This window comes from Melopsittacus undulatus, chromosome 11 (assembly GCF_012275295.1).
Source record: "Melopsittacus undulatus isolate bMelUnd1 chromosome 11, bMelUnd1.mat.Z, whole genome shotgun sequence".
NCBI classification, from domain to species: Eukaryota; Metazoa; Chordata; class Aves; order Psittaciformes; family Psittaculidae; genus Melopsittacus; species Melopsittacus undulatus.
In genome coordinates, this window is record NC_047537.1 from 15,513,838 (window position 1) to 15,537,461 (window position 23,624).

The 23,624-nt window shown below is 50.7% G+C and overlaps 1 protein-coding gene across 1 annotated transcript; it reads left to right on the forward strand.

Annotated features, from left to right (window-relative positions):
• The first annotated feature begins 2,812 nt into the window (after positions 1-2,812).
• Positions 2,813-21,663, forward strand: CDR2L (cerebellar degeneration related protein 2 like). Its single transcript, XM_005144245.3, has 5 exons — positions 2,813-3,235; positions 15,131-15,243; positions 16,527-16,675; positions 17,426-17,590; positions 18,927-21,663. Exons 1-5 carry the CDS (start codon positions 3,157-3,159, stop codon positions 19,810-19,812), a joined length of 1,392 nt encoding a protein of 463 aa, XP_005144302.1. The 5' UTR covers positions 2,813-3,156; the 3' UTR covers positions 19,813-21,663.
• The last annotated feature ends 1,961 nt before the right edge of the window (positions 21,664-23,624 follow it).

A 23,624-nucleotide genomic window follows, 5' to 3' on the forward strand; every position in this document is an offset into this window, starting at 1 on the left:
ACGCCGCCGCCATCCCCCGTACCCCGCCGGCCGCTCTCCCTGCCCGCCTCCCTGCTGTCAAAGCCGGCCTCGCAGCTCCGGGCCCTCCCTCCCCTCCTCCCGCATCCCCTCACTCCTCCCTCGGCCGCGGCTCCTCCCCCGCCAGGCCTCCATCCCGCCCAGCGGGCTCCATCCTCCTCCTCCTCCTCCATCTCCCCTCCCTGCCCATCGCTGGCTGCAGCTCCTTCCCCACTTCACCCCTTCCCTCCCGCCATCCCCTTCCCGGCTCCCCATGGCGGTGCTCCCCTACACCCTCCCTCATCGTCGCTCCATGAGGCCCTGCGGCAGAGCACGGCATTCCTCATTTTCCCCTCGTCTTCCAGCCCTTCCTCACTCTCCCCTCTGGCATAGGCTCCCTCCACCTCCTCCATCCTTCGCCTTCCTGACATTCCCCTTCTCTTCTTCCCCACCTTTTGCTTTCTCTCCCCCTTAAGCCCCATCTTGCCCCTTCTCCCTGCATCCTTTGTCCCCTGAAGCCCCTTTGCTTGGCTGCTCTCAGGCACAAACCCTGTAACAGCTCCCGAGAGCCTGGTCCCAAGCCTGGATGGTCTGGGAGAGCAGCAGGATGCTGGGAATGGTCGGCTCCAGCAACCCTACTCCTGCCTTGAAACAGGCCAGGAACAAGCAGGATTGCCACAAGTGCCCTGTGCAAGCACCTTTGTAACCAGCTCACTGCACACAGTGGCCCATTAACCCTAATGGAATTCAACCCACCTGCAAGGAGAGGTGGATTTATAACCCTGCGGACTGGGAATTCAGGATTTGGTCCTCACTCACCACTTTAAAAGCAGCTCTTTGAGGCGATCCAGTGTTTCCTTTGAAGCTATCCCCATTGCTTTCTGCACTGAAGGGCAAGCAGGGCTTCCGAGTGTCGCTACGTTACATTTCACACGCTCAGCCCTGCAAACCTCCTTTCTTCAGGGGAAATGAGGCAATTCCAATGGGTTTGGCAAAAGAAAGCAATCTGCTCACTCCCCAGCTGGGGCAGACTCTGGGAATTCTCATTTTGCTGGCATATAACCTGGATGGGAACCACCAGTGTTTGATTGTACTGAGTGACAGGTCAGATCTGAGACATCCGTGTGAGATCTACAGGAAAATGCTTTCCCAAGATCTTGTTGCCTGGCTTTTGCTGCCAAAGAGCCAAGGGATCTGCATCCAAGCACTCACTCATATGGCAACACTACATAGATAAATGCAAATAATTTCTAGTTAGGAGCAGAACCCTTCTCACAGGCAATTCTATGGCACAAATAATAGAAGAGCTCGGTTGGAAGAGACCTACAAGAACCCCCATTGAGTCCAACAGCTTCAGAGCTGACCTGAAGCATGCTATAAGGGCATTGTGTAAATGCCTCTTCAACACCGACAGGCAGGAGAAAATGAAGGGTTTCTCATTTCTGTATTAAAGTTGCTTAGATAAAGATCTAGGAGCCAGGCAGAGGTGGCTTTCACACACACATCCCAAGTGTGATTGATTATCTGTGCTGAGTTATAAATGCCAGGTCAAAGGAAACTCCTCGGTCCTGGTCTGTAACTGCATTAAAGCAAAAGACTTCCCTAAATGTTGCAGATATATTGATGGGTATAGAGAGGTCTATGAGAGAGACAGGGAGAGGAATAATCTACTACTTCTCTTTCATTCCCTGCTTTATCTGCCTCCTCTGCTGCTGTACTCATGAGCTCAGTACTAGCCACTGCTTTAATCACCCAGGGGCCCCCAGCTGCTTGTCACTGCTGGACTGGCTGGAGTTTTCTGACACAGATCCCATCTTTTCTGGATGCACAGTCTGCTGCTCTTGCGTGAACATCTTCCATTGCCTTCCCTGTTGGCAGCGCTGCAAGGTAACGTGAGCCAGTAAAAACCCAGGGCTTTCATCGCACAGAAGGCAAATAAACACTAAAATAATCATCTAAACCCACTGACACGTGAGCTCATTTGGACCTTGGAGTCTCTGATGGATGCCAGGGCTGACAAGGGCAAATAAAGCCCCTTGCACCAAACTCCACAGTAGCAAGGAGGAGAAAAGGCCCCTTCGCTAACTTCATTGCCCTAAGCTGAAAAGCAAGAATCAAAATCCCAAGTCTTTCTGAACTTGTATGTAACAGATGTGTTTCCTCCTCAAACCTCTGCAAAAACTCACTTCCCTCAATTTTAAGCTCCTTTCACCCTTTGGAAAGACACAAGAGCTTGTCCTTTATCAAAAGAAGAGAGAAACCCACATCCCAAAGCACTTGTTTCTCATCAGGGTGCAAACCAGGATGAAGGGCTAGGGAAGACACAACGCTAAGGTGATGCTACGGGACTATTGGTATGGGGGTTCCCCTCTCACAGCCCCAGCCAGGGAGCTTAGCAACAACCACCTCCTTGAAAATCAACCCATCCAAACCTACCAAGACAGAGAACCACTAACATCCGCTCTGACGGGCCCTGAGACTTGCCCAAAGTCACAGAGAAGCCCATGGCAAGGCCAGGACACCCTCCACATCCCAGCCAGCGCTGGAGCAAGACCTGCTCCCAACTGCCCTTCCCGGGATGCTGCGACCCAGCAGGAGGCATCATCGCAAGGGGGAACTGCGGGGCAGCTCCCTCCTCCGTACCAAACTGCCAGCCCCAAACCCAGGTCCCTACAGCCCCAGGCAGGGCTGGGCAGAGAGGAGGAGGAGGAGGAGAAGAAGGAGGAGAAGGAGGAGAAGGAGGCCGGTCTCTGCTCGCCTCCCCCTTCCCTGTCGCCGGGTTTCCTTGCAGCATTTCCATGCTAGAGGTCTCCACCGAGCTGCGGAGAGAGGATCTGCCTGGCTGCGCCGGGCCCTCTTCCTTCCTTTGTGCATCCCCCAGCCCCGGGCAAGCCGTGTCCCCCGCCCCGGCCGCCACGTCCCCTCTTCATCCCCTCCGGAGCCTCCCCCGGCCCTGGAGGCAGGAGGAAGCCGCCTCCCCGGGCAGGCAGAGCCGGGGGAGCGGCAAGGCACAGGCTGCCACGTCGTGCCACCCTCTTCCCTGCGCGGGCACCGAGGCCGCATCCCCGCCCGCATCCCTGCATCCCTCCCCGCTCCGCTCCGCGGCGGCGGCGTCCCCGCTGGCGGATGCTGCGCGCCTCCCCGGGCCGCTGGTGCTAAATGCTGAGCGCCGACAGGATGGAGGAGTTTCAGAGCGAGGAAGAGGAGCCCTGGTACGACCAGCAGGACCTGGAGCAGGGTAAGGATGGGGACACCCCGCAAGCTGCCAGGGATGGCGGGCTAGGGGGATGCGGAGGGAGAAAAGGGGGCAAATCCCGGGTTCGGGAGGGTGGGATACCTTCTGTCAAGCATCGTATTTGCTTGGCAAAGCCAGCGCCTCATCCTGTAGTGGTACCTCTATGGAAATCTTATCCCTGCTGCTCCAAATCACTGTCCTGGCCGTGGAAAGTTTAAATCTGATGGAGAGAGGCAGGAAGCCCAGATCTGTCGTGAGCAGCAGGGTGGTAAAATCCTGGTGTGTTACATCCCCAAGGAAGCTGGTTCCCTGAAAACTTGCTGCAGGCAGAACCAAAAATGGGTAGTTAGGACATTGCTTTCATCTCACAGCAGTTGCAGGTAGGGTTAGCACACACACTAGGTAGGAATTAACACATCAGAAATACTGTGTTGCTATGCTGAGGGTACTGAAAGTGTCTCTCAAAAGCTTTTGCTGGCCAAGCCCAAATCCAAAGGGATTCAGCTTTTAAGTCCCCTCATTACTTCTAGAGGCTTTTCCAACCAGCCAAAAAGCAGGAGAAATTAGGAAGGAGGAAAAGAGAAAATCAAGGCTAAGTTTCAAACAGCAAAAATAGCTTTGCAAGAAGATAACATTCACTCACAGTTTGTTTTGAAGCAGCTGTACCTACATTTGCACTGTTTCTGTGTAATGCTTATCCTGAGGCTGGACAGTCAGTGGCTGTGGGAATTTGGGGCATCTATTCCTTATCTTACCATTTTGACTTAACACACAGTAAGTAAATAACTGGAAGAAGACCTGCTTAATGGCAGTTGGCTCAGGAATGAACCAAACTGCTCAGTCAATCCACAGGGAAAGATTCCTCCCTGAATCCAGTACCTCTCCATCGCACTCTAGGTACAGTTATAGATGTGCTTTGGGTTGCCAGCAGGGATGCATGGTCCAGCTGAAGTGCCTCTGCCCACCATTGCTCCAGGACATTATGTCATGATTGAAAGTTTACACAACTTCAGCTGCAGGGCAGAGGCCCAGCAAGGAATGAATCCAGCTCCCCAGGGATGGCTGCAGCTGGTTTTCAACCCCAGTTTATCAGCAAACAGGAAGTATCCATAGCGGGATGCTGGGTCCTGGACCATGGAACACAGATGAAGCCAGGGCAGAGCACGGAGATAGAGCTATCGGCTGAATAAACAGTGCAGCCTTTGAGTGCTCAGAAATGCACATTGCTGGGTGACGTCTTCCCATGGCTCACAAGGGGCCTGGGCACTGCTCCAAGGGCGGGATGCAGGCTGAGGAACAGCAGAATCATGGATGAATATAGGGATTGTTGGACAACGTGGGACAGATTGATTCTGAGCATAACACCATCCCTAGTGTCAGGTTCATGAGTCAGCACTGGCACCTTACAACTGGCTCACAACAATAAAACCACCTTCCCACTGTAGGCCAGGTTCCTCACTCTGTCCCAACAGTGTAATGCAGAATAACTGCCTCTGGATGATGGATTGATGCTGGGACAGCCTCCACCTTTGAGCACATCCAGGTCTGGAAGAAAACAGACTCAAAACAAAGCCCAGCGGTGGGATTTGCAGCCTCCTGTATGAAGAGGGGCTGCACAGGCTTGCACAAACACAGGAGGAGGGATGAGGAAGCCTTTAACCAAAACCAGCCAACTGGAAAGGTCCTACAGGGTAATTACAACTGTAATTAATTTGCATGATGCACAAAGCATCATGAAGGACAGTGCCAGACTTTGTCCACACACTCTGTGCCTTTGCATTATAGCCATAGCAGGATCCAGAGGTCTCTGGTGACAGCACAGCTGTGGAGCTGTTGGTTTGGAAATGGGGGGAGGAAGAAGAGTGTAAGACATCCCATGCAGCATGGGCATGGACCAGCATTACTAAGAGGGTAGGAATGTCAACAGCCCGGGGTCGAACAGAAACCCACGCCTGGCAGGCAGAGGACAAAAGCAGAGGCTTAGAGACTGTTCCTTAGGAGTGAGGGGTGGGAGAACCAAGAAACAGCCTTGGAGCTGTTTCTCTTGGAGCAAGGAGAGCAGAGGAGGTTCTGCTGTGAACCCGTTGGTTGCTGGGCCTTTATCACCATTTCACAGCATCAAGTATTTATGACATTTACATCCAAAACTGTTTGCTAAGCAACAGATGGCTTAACTGGGAGCAATGTGATGACTGTGTTAATTAACTGCTTTAGCACCACAAAGGAAATTATAGCTTCAGCTCCACTTCAGTACCTGTTACTTCCCTCCTCATCCTTCACAGAGCTTTACCTTGTTGAAGTAACTAATTTTTCCATGAAAAAAAAAAACCCAAATCCCTCTTTTTTTCTCCCCTAAAACCACAGTGGTTGACTGAATCCACCACACGCCTTGGAGGCAGCCGGATCAGGTCCCCAGCCTCAAGGCCCTTCCAGCCTCCCTCAAATGAAGCTGATGTCTTTCAGGTTCCCTCACCCATTTCCTAGCATGCTGTAAGCCTGTGTGGTTTAAGGCATTGTATCAGGATGCCTTAGAACACAGAAGCAGAAACTCAAATCCCAGCCATGATACTTAGAAGTGACAAGGAAACAGTAGTGGTGTCCTTTGAGGTGTTAAATTCTTATGGTATTCCCTCTGGAAAGGCTTTCTGATTTGAAGAAAGGGGTAAAAATGGAGCTCTGTTTGCTTGGTAGCATGGCTTTGCTTATTGCCAGGCTTTCTAAGCATGAACAGGTGTCAGTACTGCTCTGGTTCAGGCACAGCCTCATCCTCCATGAGCTGGGGAATCTGTGCCTCTCCACACTAAAGCCGGAACACAGCAATGATGAACCTTTTCCAGCCATCAAGAACTGATGATGTGGCTCCAGTTGCATCATACCCTGTGCACAGAGTATGCAGCCAGAGCCTGAGAGAATGAATGAGCTAAAATTAGAGAGTCTGAGCTGGGGATAAGTGGGGACACCTTTTCTGTTCATCAGAGGCATTTGTGTGTAGAAGGGCTGTGTGCCAACTCCATCACATCTGGATCCAAACAGAGCAGAGACCAAACCCTGCGACTTCCAGCTTTCATCTCCCCTGCAGCAAGCTCCCAAGAGAAGTCCTTCCTGCAGTCACCCCACTGCATTCCCTGATCTTCCCACAGCCAGCATTCCGGTCTAAGTCAAAGAGCAGGCTACATCACAAGAGAAGGGCTCTCAAGGACACCCTTATGGTGTCTGGAGCCTAAATACCACCTAAGTGCTGGGGTGATCCCTCCTGTGTAAATAGAACAGCCTCACACTGCTCTGAATTAGCCAGAGGACCAGAAGTAGCACAAGAACCAGCGCATCACCTCATTGCCACTGCAAGACTGATCATCCTCAGCCATAGAAACTTTTGGGCCAAACCATCTGCAATGCAGGCTTAGGACTTGACAGTTGTAACCTCTAAAGGTCTCCAGATTTAAGGATCTTATTTTAATTCCTCCTCCTCCTGCCAAGCATCTGATTGCTTGCATGCTAAGAAGGAAAATGACACAAGGTGCTGAGCTTGCACCGCTCCACACTCATCCGTGTAAAGACACAGGGTCACCAGTGCTCTGGTGACATTGGGGGTAAAGCCAGGGACATGGTGCTAGCACCCACCAGCACCCATAACTGCATTACCCAGCCCACCTGGGGTGCTCCATAGAGCCCCAATTCACCACCAGCTTTCCCAAAGGATTCACTGTGCTGGGGAGCAGTTGGTACCCAAATTCTATCTCTCGTGATGCAGTTATCCCAGCTCAGGGGACAAGCCATGCAGCTCTCCTGTCCTCCAGCAGCATAGCAGTTAACTCGCTGTCCTTCCTCCCCAGTGGCAAGCCAGAAGGACAGAGTTTTGCCTGCAGTAGCTGAGCCACTTACTTATTTAGCAGTGCAGTACAGCAGGTAGCTTATGGAAGTGGAAAGTTTTCAGTGACTAATTGCCAAGCCGCTTGGGAATGACAAGAGGGACTAGAAGAGTCACAGGGGACAAGGGAATGACAGCTAGGTTAGCCTGAGGGAGGGATGAGAGCCTCCAAATCTGGGAAGGAAAACCAAAAGAATGTAAGAATACATATTCTTATATATATAATGTATGTATTTTCCTAGAATAAAAATTCCCCTGTTATGTGAAGACAGTAAGAAATGGGGGCATAAAAGAGTCTCACCCAGTAACCTGCAGGATCTCCCTCCTGGTTTCCCACAAAAGCTCCTTTCTCCATCTGCTGAACCCCAGGCACATAATTCCAGCTGTGGGAGGAAGCAGGATTAAAGGAAAAGGAGCTGGAAAAGGAAAAAGAGAGAAAAAAAAAAAAAGAATCCAAACCCCAAACATAATAAATAACAGCTTTCCATATCCCCCATCCTGAAACAATCCGCTAACAGTGGCGTTTCTCCTTGGCAAGGCCGTGCATGAAGGATTTATGGTCCAAGTCCTGAAGGATGTTTCCTCCACAGTAGCCCTGAGCCCAGGCACCAGCCACTAACACCCTGCATTCAGAGGCTTTTCCTCACATCCCAGCATTTTCCAACCCTCTTCCTTTCATCCTTACCAGCCAGTGCTGGCTGGTGAAAGGGGAGATGCTCTGATGATGCAGTGGGACAGTCAGGAGCCACACAGAGCTGTGACAGCACCAGGGTCAGACCCTGCTCCTGCTGAAAGCTGTGTCAGTGCTTATGCTAACACACAGGTTACTCCTGCACACACTCCATCTCCTCTGCTAAAGGACCTTTCCCAAAGCAGCACATGGTATATTCCCACCTTGCCTGACTCCAACAGATCTCTGTGCTCACATCGAACACATCATGAGGGCTTCCAAAGCTGCTACTTGACCAGCTCAGAACCGCACATCTGAGTCAATAATTCAGTCAAATATCTCCAGTACAAAATACCCTGGAGGAATGAGACCAGATGTTACACAACTGCTGGTCTTTCACAGCTGGAAATTTCAAACTGATTTTAGGTTAGAGTTTGTTCCAGTTTTTTTTTTTTTCCATGCATATTTAAAGCACAGTTGCAAACCTTCTCTCCAAAAGATGAGAGTTCTTTTAATGGTTTAAACAGCCTGCTCCTCTGCAGCCTTCTGTGATGTCCGTCTAGTTTACCCCACGTGCAGTGCAGCTGCCCTGGCACTGCTCAGTTGTCTCCTCCCTGAAGGATACAGTCTGAGTGTGTAGTATCCAGGTCCATGCTGACCTCTTCCAGTTATGCAGCTGGTGCTGGACCAAGGACATTATCATGCTGTGCTGCAAGTCTTCTTGGCCTGAAAGCCAAGATCCTGGGAATGCACATTGGCCTGGGAGCTGGTGGCTGAGCACTGTGCTCTGCAGGATGAGGCAGAACAAGGAAGCTGCAGCACATCCCCCTGAGCATCGGGCTCTGCAGCAGAGCTGCTTCAGGGACACTGGTTGGGCTCCTGAAAGAAGTATTGCCCTGCATCCTGCTCAGGACTAGTGATGGACATAAACAACAGCATCAGTTATTTAACCACTTCCTTTCCTTGCAAACAAACTGGAAGGCTACAGCACTGCATCCCTCCTGCATAGCTCCACAAATCCATCACTCACCTGAGATGAGAACCCTCCCCACATAGGCAGCATCTTCACCCGGTACCCAAAGCCAGGCACCAGGTACTGGAGGAACAGGGCTTCAGAGCATCCTCCAGCAGTGGGAGAGAAGGGAGCAGTGATGGGGCAGCAGCATGGAAGATGGTACACTTTAAAGCCAAGCAGAGGGTCTGCTAGAGAAGGGTTGCAGGTTTTTGGTGCTGCTGCAGAGGGTCAGGCTGGTTTCTCCACTAGCTGTCACACATGGCTGTGGAAGGAAGATATTCTCGGTACTTGTGCTTCCAGCACATGAGGAGCAACAGAGAGGAGCAACCAGCAGCCATGCTGCAGGTGGTGGTCTTGGTGCAAATGGCAGCCATGCTGGAGCTTGGTTGCTCCCTGAGGGATCAAACCACTCGGGATCAGTGGTCCAGCAAGGGCAGATGAGTTGCCTGGCAATGGCTCAGAGTAGCAGAGCACGTTGTGAGACCACGAGAGCTGCCCCTGCTGTGGCAGCCCATTGCTGTGGGCACCATTCCCTGCCACACGAGCACACTGACCTGTCCTTCCCAGGTCACCTGTGCTCGGGGCTCAGCACGTGCACAGAACTGTGGTGCAGCAGCAGCAGCCAACACGTAAAGTCCCCCTGGTGCACATCCTCCTTGTCCATCCTGGGTCAGTTCGACCTCCACGACACACAGGGAAGAGGAGGTTGCCACATGGCAGCAATCCACGTCTGTGTCTTTAGCTTTAAAAGAGTCAAAGCTTCTCTTGATGGTTCTCTGCATCCCAACATAATTAATTAGTTGGAGCTTTGCTGCCTGGAGGAGGGATACATGCAGGAAAGCACTGGCTGCCTTTCCCACTCCTCTTTGCTTCTCCTCAACAGCTCCACTTCTATGCATTTATTTTGGACACCTTCTGATCCAGGTGCACTATCAGAGCCTCGGAGATGACTGCTTCAGCCTAACAAAGCAAACACAGGCACCAAGGCCATTTAGATAAAGGAACAGCAGGGAAAGACACAGCTGGGGTCCAAACCATGGCCTGATAACAAGCTCTGTGTTATCATGCTCTAACAACTTGGCAAAATGCATATTGATTGCTGTGGGCACAGGGATGGGACTGCTCTCTGTGTGCTTGTATAGACACATGCAGCTTAGAAGCAGAGGTAGCCCTGCTAGGTCTCAAGTGTTAATGTATAGGGGAGGCTTTGGGGCACAGAAAGATAAGAGGGCAGAAAGAAAAGACAAGCATCAATCAAATAAAAAGCCTGATGACCATCTGTGAATTAAAAGAGGTGATGGAATGGAAACACTGAACAGGACTGAAACATGCAGAAAGCAAGGAAGGGAGTGCAGGGGCTGACAAGACTGGAGGGCCTCCCTGCAGCACAGCACAGCACAGCTCGTGCATCCCTGAGCCCCTGATCAGGGCTTTTCACTCCTTGGTGGTGCCACTTTTGCTCAGAGGACCACAGGCAGCACCGAGGGAGCTGCTCTCATTGCACTGTGTTTGCTTTGCCCCCTGCAAACCACCTCGCTCCCCTCCTCTGGCCAACTGGCCCAAGGCAGCTCAGGGGAACATAACAGATTACACAAGAGAAATAAAAGGGAAAGAAAGGAAGGAAAGCAGTGAGCAGGAAATCCAGCAAATCTCATTATCCAACAGAAACGCTCGTGTGACCAACGTCAGCTCAGCCCAGCTACAGCCACAGGTTGAATGGAGAGGGAGGAGGAGGCTGTGCTGGCAGGGGCCTCACACACACCCCTCGCCTGCTCTCACCAGCCCTGCCAGGGGCAGCTTTCCCCTTTGTTGCACTGGGCTGCTCTGCAAAGCAAACCCTGCCTTTTGCTTCCACCAAAAAGGCAGGTCCCCATGAGAAACACAGAGGATTGGGTAGCAGTAACACTGGTGGCTCTCTGAAAGCTCTGCCTTGCCATGGGAAACGCTATCTGTGGAACGGGCACATTGAAAAAGCATTTCCAGGTTGTTCACAGGATGCTGTCAGATGGCACTGGCTTATTTGCACCCTAGCACGTTCCTTTACAAAGTCTTATAAGGGCTAAGTACAGAATGCCTCCTTTACCTCTCATGGAGCAGCAGTAAGTGCTATACAAAAGCTGATCTTCATTGTAATATACACAGACAGCACAATCCTTTGCAACTAAGAAGAACAATAAATGAATGGCAAGCACATCCTACCCTAGGATAAACAAGCACAGCATCATTTATTTAGATTTCAAAAGGAATAATTGCACCTACCCTTGACTCTTAAGTACCCATGTGTAATGGAGCATACAGCAAATGCAATTGAATTAAACATCAACAGCACTAAACATCAGTTCTTAACTCTGAACCTACCCCATCCATCAGCTAACAAACACACTGAACTTCTCCACACCAGAGCTCTGCAAGCAGCTCATCCCTGCTCTGAAACCATTACCTGCAGTAACATCATATGCATCCTATGCAGGAGCTGCCCTTCCACGCTTCAGGAAGGACCACAAGTAATTCCTTCATAGATGCTAACTGGAAAAGGATGCAAATACATGCACCATAAACCTGTGCTTTTTGGCACCACAAGTCAAAGGACTGCTATCACCGCCTGCCTTTCTCATAGGATGAGGACTGCGTTGGTGTATTTAAAGGTGAGGAGCAAAGCGCAGCATCCTTCTCGCCTGTGCTTGGAGCAGTAACATGTTCCCTCACAGCCTGAACAAATGAATCCCTTGATGCAAGAGAGGCAATGAGGGGAAGCCCAAAGTGGATGCTCCAGCTCGTGGCTTCCTCCAGAAAGTCATATTTGTGAGGACCATCTGAATAGCCACTGGATCACCATCATACAGAGAGCAGCTGAAACCTCCCCTTCCTGGCACCAGACTAGTGCTTCCCCAAAGCCACAACCAGGAAATGCTGGGGGGGGGGGAACAACTTCCAAGCATGGGCTATGACAAAGACTGCTCAATAGATGCAGGCCAGCCCTGGGATGGCAGGAATGCCTTCAAACCCTCTTTGAGCCTCATTGCAAGTGCCTAGCTCCGCAGCAGCCCCATGCAGCACACTCTGCCTGTGCCAGTATGGCCACAGGGTCCTGCAGCGGGAATACCCGCAGTGTGCTTCTCAGCATCTTCCGCTCATATCCAACCTGGTGCAGCTTTTGGATCAGGATTTGTTTCCCAGGTTTCCTCGGTGGCACAGAGCTAGCAGAATTATTGCTGAGCTGCTGCTGATCTCGGCAGCTCCAGGACAGCTGCTCCTGCACGCACTGCCCAGACACGCTCCCCTCCACCAAGCACTGCTGGGATTCAACTCCCGCTCCCTTCCCACCATATGGTCTCTCTTCTCTTCCCCTCCCTCCTTGCTCAGGCGCCTTTCCCATGGAAGCTTGCAGGGAAACACAGCCTCCATCCCTCCCTCCACTCCATAGGCACAGCTCTTTGTCTGGGGACACAGGATGTCTCCTTGGCTGGTGTCACTTAGAAGGGTCACAGCAGCACTTGTGGTACTCAGAGCCAGACAGGATTTGGGCAGCACCAATGCTGCCATCTTTTAAGTTGGATGTTGCCCATTTCTGAGCACTGTCTTCAGCACGGAGGCTGTGGAGGGATCACGCACACGGAGCGGACACACTGCAGTCATTCCCAACCACTTTATTTCTCCTTCTGCATCAAAAGAGAAGGGGGAAGGGAGGCATCAGCATATCTGCTAAATTAGGGCAAGTCATACAACACTGGCTGATCTGGCAGTGGAGAAGCAGAGGAATATGACAAACCATGGGGAAAGCACAGTGCTATCCACAGAGAATCCCCCAACTCCTAAATTGTTCCTTTTCCCCCTCAGACTTACTGAAATTTCACATTCAGCCTCAGGTTTCTGTGGTCTCCAAGGAGAGGAGCTGTGTGCTGCCCAGCCCCTGCAGAGACCCAATTAGTGCAAAGATCAAGAGGGATCTGGTCTAAAGACAACATTAAAGCACTTCCATGCAGCATCCCCATGGTCCCAAAGGCTGGGGGAGACCAACAGGTTGGGTTGGACTCAGGCACAAGGGCTGGATGAGACAGGATTACCGGGGATGCTCGGGCTGGCTGGCAGGCAGAGAGTGAGTGAATGTATGTGTGTGACAGCACTGAGGCAGCTAAAAGACACTGAAAGAACCAATTCCCCCATGTCCTTCCAGCCCGGAGTCTCCCAGGCCCTTATGCTCAAAATGGAAACGAAGATTCAATTTCCTCCTCGGAGCTCAGCCCCTTTCTTTCCTCTTTCCCAGCCGTCCCCAAACGCTGCCCATTTTCCCCCATTAAATTATTGCTGACAGAGCCCTTTAAATTACAATGCAGGATCTTGCACTGCCTAATCCACTTAACTCAACCCCAGCTGATTAAATTGGATGCCATATGGTGGGAGAGCACTGGTGTAATCCACAGGGACGGGGACACACTTGACTCATTACCTGGAGCGCAGCACAGAGCCCTCTGTGCCGGGGCCCTGCTTGCTGCAAGGGATGTGATTTGCAACATGCTGGCTCTGGCAAAGGTGGTGGTGCCACTCAATACAGCCCCAAGCAGCTTAAAGGCACACATTGTCCTTCCACTCTGGTGGCATCCGGCTGTTCCCCGTCCCCAGCTGGTGCAGCAAACACTCAGTCTCCCAAGGGCACTTTGGAAACAGGGGGAATTTAGTGCTTGGTAGAAGAAAATAGGTGGAAAAGTCCATGGGGAAATGTGCCAATGTCTTGATCGCATTGATAGCTGTGACCCTCAGCCCAGGTCACTGTGTGACAAGGGGGATTATAATTAAGAAGGTTGCAGCCTAGAATAATAGCCTGCAATGAAGGCCACAGCTGGAGAGCACATGCCCCTGGTACAAGGGTGATTCAGGGCACACTGAGCAGCTCTGGCTGGAGCACATCTGGGAGCCACACTGAACGGAACATGGGTGCCATCCAAGCTAATAACACAGCAGCACTTCCAACAATACAGTGTTATCCATCAGGAAAACCCCATCTCAAGCACTGACAGCACTAATAGCACTGCTCTCAGTGAACACTCACATCCAAGAGGTCAGTGTGAGCCTCAATTTGTGATGTACCATTTGAAGTGTGAGAGATCAGTGATTTCCCAGGCTCAGAACACATCCTAAGCATCTTTCTTCTTGCCTTAGTGACCAAGTATCCCTCTTTCCCAATCAACTCCATCACCAAATCAATCCCTAGAAGAAAGCATAGCTGCTCTTAGCCATGGCAGAGCCTTTACAAAACACAATTAGCTGCAAACTAGAGCAAAGCACTGATGGGCTGAGAAAATACCAGAGCAGGAGACCCAAGTCCCCTCCCACACTGCAGAATTGCCTCTCCTTAAGCATCTGAAACTGCCTAATAACCATCCCAGAGAGAGAAACACACACCAGGACCTGTTGCCTTACCTTTTTAGAGGTCAGATTTTCAGGCTACCTCTAAAATAGAAAACTCACCTCTAAAAGAACCAGGAAAACAGAAACCCACATGCTCAGAGGAGGCCAAGTTTAAGACAACCGATTCCTGTGAAAGCAAAGGGATGTTATCAGAGCCAGCTGAGCCATCTCAGGCCCACAAACAGCATCACCTGACATGCTCAAGCTTTGGCCAAAGGACCCAAAAGGTCTTGAGGCTTTCTCTTTACCCAGAAGGCAGCAAACCCAGTGCTTTAAGCCAACTACGTGGTCATCTCTTTCCCCCTGCCCTTCTAAAGTCCAGCTATTTCAGTAGCTTACAAAGGGTGTTTAGAGGTGGCAGGGAGTGAAGATGAAGTGGTTTGTCCTCACCCTGGAGCTGCCCCGAGGAAAGAGCCACAGACCGAGTCAGTGCAGCACACAGCCAGCGCTGCCAGCCCTTGGGGCCACACACAGGTTTATTACTGCTGTCAGTCTATTAACAGTGATGGATGGGGGCTGATGGCAAAGGCAAGGCACTCCCTTCATTAGGGATAACAATATCATTTACAGAGCATCCCCAAGGCTCTCATTCTAATGGGTGCTGAGTCCTTTTCAGCCCTACAGGTTTTGGTCATAGGGAATGGAGGTGCTGAGCACCTGCCACAGCCAAGCCCCACGGGCCTGATCCTGGCTATGCAGTGTACAGAACAGCCAGCCACGCACCAAATCATTGCATTGAGGATGTCCTGAGCTTGGCCTCCCCTTGCTCCTGCAGCCAAGAAAGATGGAAGAGGCCAGATCTTGTCAGTCCTATAAGCGTGCATCTGTGTCAAAACTTGCCAATAACACCAACGTCATGCAAAGCATTCCCATGTGTGATGTGGTGGCATGTGGGGAATCACAGGAACTGCAGCAGCTTTGTCCTGTCTTGCCTTTTAGACTTGCATTTGGCCGCAGAGCTGGGGAAGACGCTGCTGGAGCGCAACAAGGAGCTGGAGGACTCCCTGCAGCAGATGTATGCCACCAACGAGGAGCAAGTGCAGGAAATCGAGGTAGGGACACAGCTGGGATAGGGGTGGGGATGGAGCTGCTCAGTCACCACTGTCACCTAAGAGTGATGGTGGGGAAGGGGCTCTTCCACCAATGCAAACAGTTCAGATGCCAACAGAAAGGATATGCCAGAGGGCATGGGACTTAAAAGTATCTTCTCTATGTGCCTGAAGTGGGATTGACTAAGGTCTGGTCAAGTTCATCCCAGTCCTGGAGAGAGCCTCTTTCTCCCCATAACTGGTATTTTCCCAATTCCCACATCCCTACCCTCTGCCCAGATGTGCACACCAGATTTTAGCACCAGGTTGCATCTGGGTCACATCTAGCCTTTCCCTGCCCATCCACCAGCCTCCACACTCCTTTCCCTTTGCTCTGCTGCAGCTTTCCCTTCATTCCAGTTATTCATAATCACATTTGTTCCCAGCTGGCCCCTGGGCACCCCCCTTAACATAGCCCCTTTTGTTAGAGGCACAAAATAGCTCTTTCTGCAGAAGCTGCAATCTAAACCAGTGTTTCAAGCATCCTTTGGGGTCAGAGCAGTATTTCTAAGAGCCCACAGAAGTGATCTTAGAGGCTTAAACCTGCTGTGCCAAGAGGTTTTTCATCCACTGTGGAAAACTTCTAGGGATCTGTGAGTTAAAAAAGCTTGGAACCCCTCTGCTTTAAAAGGGCACAGGGCAGAGTGAGCTCACAACAACAGCACATGGAGGCTCTTATCATAGATCTGAGAGCTGATGTCTGAGGATACTGGTGGATGGATTTAACCATCACCTCCAGAAGCATGCTCACTGTAGGATATGGGATCTGGTCCCAGCTGAGAGTGATGCCCCAATCCCAGTCTTTGCAGGAGGAAAGCTTGCAGTGGCAGGCTCACAGCAAAGGCTCTGCACACACATGGGAGCCACAGGACTCCTCATATTTCACAGACTCAGAGCTTTTACCTGAATTCCTAAGGAATTGCATCTCCTGCAATTGATCTGTCAGAAAATCCAGTAACCAACTGGTCCATTTCAGTCAACTGCAATGAAGGGTCATGGTCTCAGGGCTATCAACTTTCATGGGTACTGGGAATAATAGAGCAGCTGACAGAGATTGAGCCTAGTGCCCTTCACAGAGGACAGTTCAGTGGTATTTTAGACACAGAACTATTCACAGTGAGCAGGGGGTATGAGTATTTCAACCAGGCAGAGGACAAATCAGCCAGAGAACACACTATCAGAGGGAACAAGGGCTGTACAACCTGGATTTGGGATGTGAAGTGTTTCTGTTTGGCTTTTTCCTGCAGTACCTGACCAAGCAACTGGAGACCTTGCGGCAGATGAATGAACAGCATGCAAAAGTCTATGAGCAGCTAGACCTGACAGCACGGGACCTGGAGCTAGCTAACCAGAAGCTTGTGCTGGAAAGCAAGACATCCCAACAGAAGATACAGTGGTACAGCCTCCCCTCCTCCCTCTGCAGCAATGCTGTGCCCAAAAGACCTTCATCTCCCCTCTCCCCTGCCCCAAAGCACAGCGTATCCCTGCTATTGAAGCCATTCTCTTACCAGTCAGGTTTTGGGGCTATTTACAACAGAAGCTTGTTGCACTGATGCTGGTTAGCAGAGGTCAACCACAGCACAGACACCGTGGGACAAGGGTTGGATAAAGCAGTGTCTGAAGCTGCCAGGAGGAAGCCATGGCAGCCTCTCCTCAGATGTGTTTCCTTGAAGAAGAGGCACATAATGGTATTAGGGAGGTCCCCAGCACACAGCCCCGCAGCAACACCAGGCACAGATCCAGCATCTAATGAAACGCTGGCTAGTCCATGCTGAAACACCAGTTTATCAATAGTACTTCTTTCCTAAAACAAGCCCATGATCAAGGTCATCCCCGGAAACAACAGTCTAAGCCATGTCCTTGCAGTGCAGCATCTTTTGCAGACAACTGTGCTGAGAGGGAGTTTTACAAACTGCATTCACAGCCAGAACACAACTGAATCTCTGCCTGGTCTCTCTGTGTTTATCTCTACGTGATACACAAGAGGAAGAGAGTAAATAGCTCACCTGCTTGCTTTCAGTGCAGGGATATTCCAGGGTAGTGCTTATGTCCCAGAGGTGACTGCTTTAGCCACCTGGTTTGAGGAGAGAGGGTTTCAAGTTAACGCAATCCCTTACCACTGCTTTAACCCCTCCTCTCTCCACAGCTTGACAGAAACGATCGAGGGGCTGCAGAACCAAGTGGAGGAGCTGCAGAAACAGGTGGAGGAGATGAGGAGCCTGGAGCAGCTCCGCATCCGGCGGGAGAAGAGGGAGCGGCGCCGAACCATCCACACCTTCCCCTGCCTTAAGGAGCTGTGCTCCAGCCCCAGGTACGGAGCCCTGCCTGTAGCAACCCCACCAACCTTCTCCCCCACCTCCTCTGCCTGTGAACAGGGGATGTAGTGGGTTAGATCCTCTGGGGGGGGCACAAAACCCCACATACACAGAACCAGCATTTCTGGCTCACTGGAACCAGTTGAGATGGTGCATTTTGTCCTATATGACTTCAGTGCCCCCCCCAGGAGCACCAGGCACACACCAAGATACACCACATGCTGCCAAGTGCTGTATAAACACTGTCAGCACTATTGCACACTCGATCCTCCTTAAAACCCAGGCACTGTTCATTCACTGACCTCGTGAGGGCATTTCTTGCTCAGCTTTGTCAACAACAGAGGCTTCTTTAAATAGATAAGCAATCGATAAGCTCTGTAACTGAGAGAATCCTCTGCCAGAGGATATGAACAAAAGACACTTCTACTGCAGCAGCAATGGGACTGTTTATGAGGCCACAACCTAACCCCCAGCAAAATCCACTTAATGTCTCTGTGGTTCTTTCCTCCCAGCTCCCCAGTGCCTCAGGACCTCAGTTCAGTTGCAGCTCTGCAGCTGGCTCTGAAGGTCAGGCTGCCCTCCATAACTTGGGAATCTGTTCAATACTCCCCTGCCCCCCAGTCCTGCCTCCCAGGGAAGGCCACTGTGCTTGCTCTTCTCCAATCTGTTCTAACCACATAGGATGCCACGGGCACTTCAGTGAGGAGAAGCTGAGGGAAGGGGGTGGTGCTTGTCACCACTCCCCAGGCAATGAAGGGGCAACTCAACCATGTCCAAAGTCTCTACCTGCCTGCCTTGCAGTTTGAATTCCCCCCCCCACCTCTCTCTCTCTGGAGCATCTCCCAGACACAGGACAGCAGAGTCTGTGCTTCCGGGTTTTGGCTGACTGGGGCTTGGGGCTGTTGGCAGATGCAGCGAGTGAGCTCCGTGATGCAGTGAGTAGCTGCTGAACTGCAGCAGGAAACACTTAAAGCCTCCCTCTTTCAGCTCAGAATCATGGAACTTGAACGTTCATCATTGCTTCATGGCAACACTGGTGACTTGTCCAGGTTGATGAGTCTTTCACCTTCTAGGGTTTCATTTCCCTCCTGTCTTTCACCACTGCTGTCAAATGAGACTGCAGGTTCTCTGGGACAGAGACTCGTCTCTGTGTGCGGCACAGCTCCAACCACACCTTGTGGTCTCCTGGCACATGGAAGAGGAATATCTCATTCCATGAGCTTGGATTTGCTCTGGTCATAGTGGAATCACCTACATGACAATAAGACACAAGGAGCCCCTCGTGGACTCTCACTTGGTCACTTACCATCAAGGATCTTTCTTCTCTTTCAGGTATGAGGATGCATTCCAGATCCATAGCTCTTCCACAGAGTTCAACCAGAAGCCACTGGAGAGGGAAAATGAACGTCTCCAAGCCATGGTGAACTCCCTCAGGTCCCAAGTCAACCAGGAGAAGCAGCGGAAGGAGAGGGTTGAGCGAGAATACACCTCAGTTATTCAGGAGTACTCGGACCTGGAGCAGCGGGTGTGTGAGATGGAGAACTGCAAACTGCGCATCAAGGAGCTGGAAGCAGAGCTCCTGGAGCTACAGCAGATGAAACAAGTCAAGAAGTATTTACTCAGCAGAGAAGACAACTTATCCGAGGCCCTCCTCGAGCCGCTGAATAACGCCCCAGAAGCCGACTACATTGACCTCTCTGAGGAGGAGGGAGGAAAAAGCCATGGGCCATCAATGACACCTTCCCCAAACCACCCTGTCCGCAAGAGCTGCAGCGACACTGCCCTCAATGCCATCGTCACCAAGGATGCTGTGAGCCGGCATGAGGGCAACTACACACTGCATGCTAACAACGTGCGCAAGAGGGGCATGTCCATCCTGAGGGAGGTGGATGAGCAGTACCATGCCTTGCTGGAGAAGTATGAAGAGCTCCTGAGCAAATGCCGGCAGCACAAGGACAGTGTGCGCCACACAGGGGTCCAAACATCCCGGCCCATCTCCCGCGACAGCTCCTTCAGAGACTTCCGAGGAGAGGGACATGAGTTGGAAGAGAGGAAAACCATGGAGAAGACCATCAGCAAACACGTGGAGGCTGTGGACAAGCGGCTGGAGCAGAGCCAGCCCGAGTACAAGGCTCTCTTTAAGGAGATCTTCTCCCGCATCCAGAAAACAAAAGCAGACATCAATGCCACAAAGGTGAAAAACAAGAGCAGCAAATGAGCCCCTGCCTCTCCGCAAGTCCCACGTGCAATCGCGACAGCCACGTCTTCTCTTCAAGCCCCAGGAAACGCCACGTGGCCCCTCTGCTTTGAAGGTTTGAGAGGTCTACAAGCAAGACAACGTCACAGAGACTCAATTCTCTTTATGGAAGCTCTGGACAACTCGTTGGGATAATTGTACATTGTAGTTAGAGGATTCCAGAAACCGTATGACAGATCTGTGCATGAGTGACTGCCGCTGCCAGACATCACAACAGCAAACCACACCACACAGAACACGGATCACCTCCTCCACCCACCCTTTGCAGCTTGTCTTACAGCCCAGTTATCTGCAAGCAAAAGCCTGGATGTCCTCCAGCATCCTCCCAGAGCTGGAGGGTTTCAAAGTCAACCAAAAGCCATCAGAACCCCAGGAGCTGCTCCAGCACACCAGCCCACTTTGGTTTGATGGCTTAGAACCTATGCTTGCATCCAAGAGAGTTCCGTCTATGCCTTCCCCTTCCCCAAAGGGCAGTATGTTCTTGCTATTGAAGCCATTTCTCTTACCAGTCAGGTTTTTCAGCTATTTTACAATGCAAGCTTATTGCAACTGGAAAAACTTGAAGAGAAACAGATGAGTGTTCTGTCTTCATCAGTGTCATGTAGTGTTTCAGTCCATACCCTCCAGACTTTGTAGGCACATGGGATTTCCTCGCTTTATATCTGCCCCAGGTGAAGCACTGTGCCTGGTAGGAACTCAAGGACCAGGGCTTTCCCATAAGCTAGACAAGAAGTGCTATTACAGTATCAGAGACACGCTTCCATCCCATGGTCTGGGTACCAGCCCTCTGTGCTGTGCTCTTCAAGAGGCTGCCATTGCCCCATTGTAGCAAACTCCTTAAGCACAGCTTGCATGGGCTTGCAGAACTGATTACCAGTGACCCGCATGCAAGCAGAAGGATACAGCATCTCACAGTGCCAGGAGCTCTGGCCCTGGCAGTAGCACTGACCACACATTACCCCCCACTTTTGCTCTGTACATCTCCCCAGTCGAGAGGACAGACTGCAGGGTTTCTGCTGAAAATCACCTTCCTTGGCTGAGATCCTCTCTCCAAAGGTTGTCACCTCTCATGTGCAATCCCCAGCACTGAAACCTCCTCACTTTTGCTTCCACAGACATGCACACACAGCCAAAAGGCCACTGCAGTCTCAGGAATCACCAGTTTCCATTGCTCACAAACCTTGTATGGTCAGACACACGTTTTAGGCAGAGAAGCAGCATTTCATTACAGTTTAGTCAACACCCTGAGCACAGAGCTACAAAACACAGTGTAAGCTACCTATTCTGTACCTGCCTGGAGAAGCTTCCGGCAAGATTTGGGTTTTCACCAGCTTACATCCCAAAACCTTGGGTGAATGGCTGGGAATTCTGCAACACTGAGATGAATAAATGGGAATGCAGCTTTGGAGTGGGGAAGACTGTTAAAACGTAATTATCCTCTAAGTCCATGGTCTTGATGTTATGAGGAGCCACTTTCCTTTCACTCACCATGGAGGTAATGCAAAAGTAGCCCCCAAAACACACTCTTGTGTTACACTGAGAACCACGGAGGTAAGTTGGCAGGAGTGCAATGCCCAAACCATACCTGCTCCAGAGGTCTCCTCCTCAATCCATCCTCCACCATCCACTCTGCTCTTCCACCCTCTGCATTTTCAGGTGCCCCAAACTCAAGAAGCATCAGGAGCCGCACGCACGACCGTGGCTACCAGCTCTGTCACAGTATGGAGAACCTTCATGCCTTATTTATTTATAATGGAAAGCAGTTGTCTAATAAAAGAAAACAAATAAAACTGAACAAGAGCAGCAGCAGAAGCAGCGTTGGTGATTTTCTCAGAGCATCCATCCATTAAAGTCACTGTTTGTAGTAGGGTATGGCTTCAAACAGGGGTGGTTTAAGCTGACCCTGCAGTCCTTTGGTTGCTGCAGAGATGTGCGAAGAGGATCACCTTAAACAATCCCAAGTGAATCAGCATCACTGTGTACAGCAGATTAAGCAGATTTTCCAATGCTTTATTCTCTTTCTTGCATAGAAAGGAACACTGATGTTCTCAAAGGCAGGACTTTCCTTACAGCTCTTTTAAGAGCAGCAGAAGAGTTATTGCTTTGATTTACATGTACAATTTGGGTCAAGACAATGCTGGAGGCTTCCCTGCAGAAAGCAGAGCGAACACACCAAATCATACTGCTGCATTATTTATATAACATACATTCTATGCACTTGGACCACTACCGTTTGCCACATGATGGAAACCCCTCTTTGCCAGCTCTGCAGCCTCTGTAAATCCACACCAGCTCAAAGCTGGCAATCCAAATGCTATTTTTGTTTAGGCCTTTCTTGAAAGCCTCAAACCCAAAGCTGACGGATGGGAGTAACGTGGCATTAGAATTGGGCTTCACAAAGGACCAGCTGCTCTATATGAGCAGTTTGTTCAGCTCAGTGCTGAGGGCATTTTCCTCTGCATCCAAAAATATTAGTGGCCATATATACACATCCTGATGACTCTGTGAGTCACAGTCACTTGATTCCTTCTTTCAGTGAGGCTTTCAGCAATCAAAGGAGGGGAAAATAAGCATTTCCTGGTCTTTTAGCCAAGCTTCCATCTAAACTTTGCGCATTGCTTTGAAAACACCAAGGAAACCTACACAACTCCATTAAGAGGTAAGAGGAGAGTATTAAGCAACCACACTGCTGACCACAGAAATGGGCCTAATAGCACAGTAGCTATTTAACAGCACGGCCCCATGGCTAAAGACAGAAAGAAAACTACTGCATGCAATTGAAAAGGATGAGGGGAAGTCTGATACAATAGGAAATAATGATTTAATTCCAGAATCTGGCAAAACCAATGAACCCATGCAGCTCATAGCAATAAGATCAATAAGGGCACAGGTTGCCAAGAACTCAGCTTTATGCTGAACTTGAAAGATGACATTGAGACAAGTGCATTTATATCGCATCTAGTCTGGCTTCTTCTCATGGCAGCCATCAGAAACCCAGCCAGCACCACAAACAGGGATGGAGCACTTGGAACATGAGTTCAAGGGATTTACAGAGCTCGAACCCTCATGGGGAAGGAGAGTTCCTGACTCAGCCTTCCCTCTCTTGCAGGAGCTTAAACCTTCTGGAAGGTCCCTCAAAGAGCTGATTTCTCCTATGTTAATGGCTTGTGCCCTCACTCACACGAGGAGCAACGAGCTCCTTGACATACCAGCTTTACATCACCTTTCAGGGGTGGCTCTTTACAGTTCTTGTGCCCTGGTGAACACCATGCCCAAGCAGGGAGAGCTTGCTTTCTAAGCCAGTTCATTTCCCATCTTAAACATCAAAAGCTTGGCTCCCCTTGGCTTAAAGTAAGACCTTGTTTCCCCAAGCTCTCCCTGGTGGGAAGTGCTGTTTCCAGCCATCATCCTGCTGTTTACAAGGCTCTTTGGGCATCTTTATCCATCATCACAGAGTGGGAAGGAAGCAAAACCACAAACACGTCCTGTTAGATGGGGCTGGGTCCAGCTCTGACCTTCAAGCCCCTTTCCCAGCCCCTTTGTCCACCCCACAACTTGTCCTTGCTGTTACCAGCACAGTGACAATGCCAGCGTGTTTGATACCAGTGGGTAAAATGAGTCATTCTGATTTGCCTGTTTTACCTCTGGCTACAAATCATTCACCTGTTCCTGATAGAAATTAAGGTCACCAGATGGCATGGCTTGTCTCTGACACTGCTGGGGGGGTTCTTTAAAGCATTTCAGCAGAGTTTGGATGGGGGAAGCCGAGCAGA

What these genes read in the sequence shown, in the direction of transcription:
- CDR2L (XM_005144245.3), top strand. Translation starts at nt 3,157, where the DNA reads ATGCTGAGCGCCGACAGGATGGAGGAGTTTCAGAGCGAGGAAGAGGAG. An exon ending in CCAGCAGGACCTGGAGCAGG is followed by an intron (nt 3,236 to 15,130) that starts GTAAGGATGGGG and finishes CTTGCCTTTTAG; the next exon opens with ACTTGCATTTGGCCGCAGAG. An exon ending in TCCCAACAGAAGATACAGTG is followed by an intron (nt 16,676 to 17,425) that starts GTACAGCCTCCC and finishes CTCTCTCCACAG; the next exon opens with CTTGACAGAAACGATCGAGG.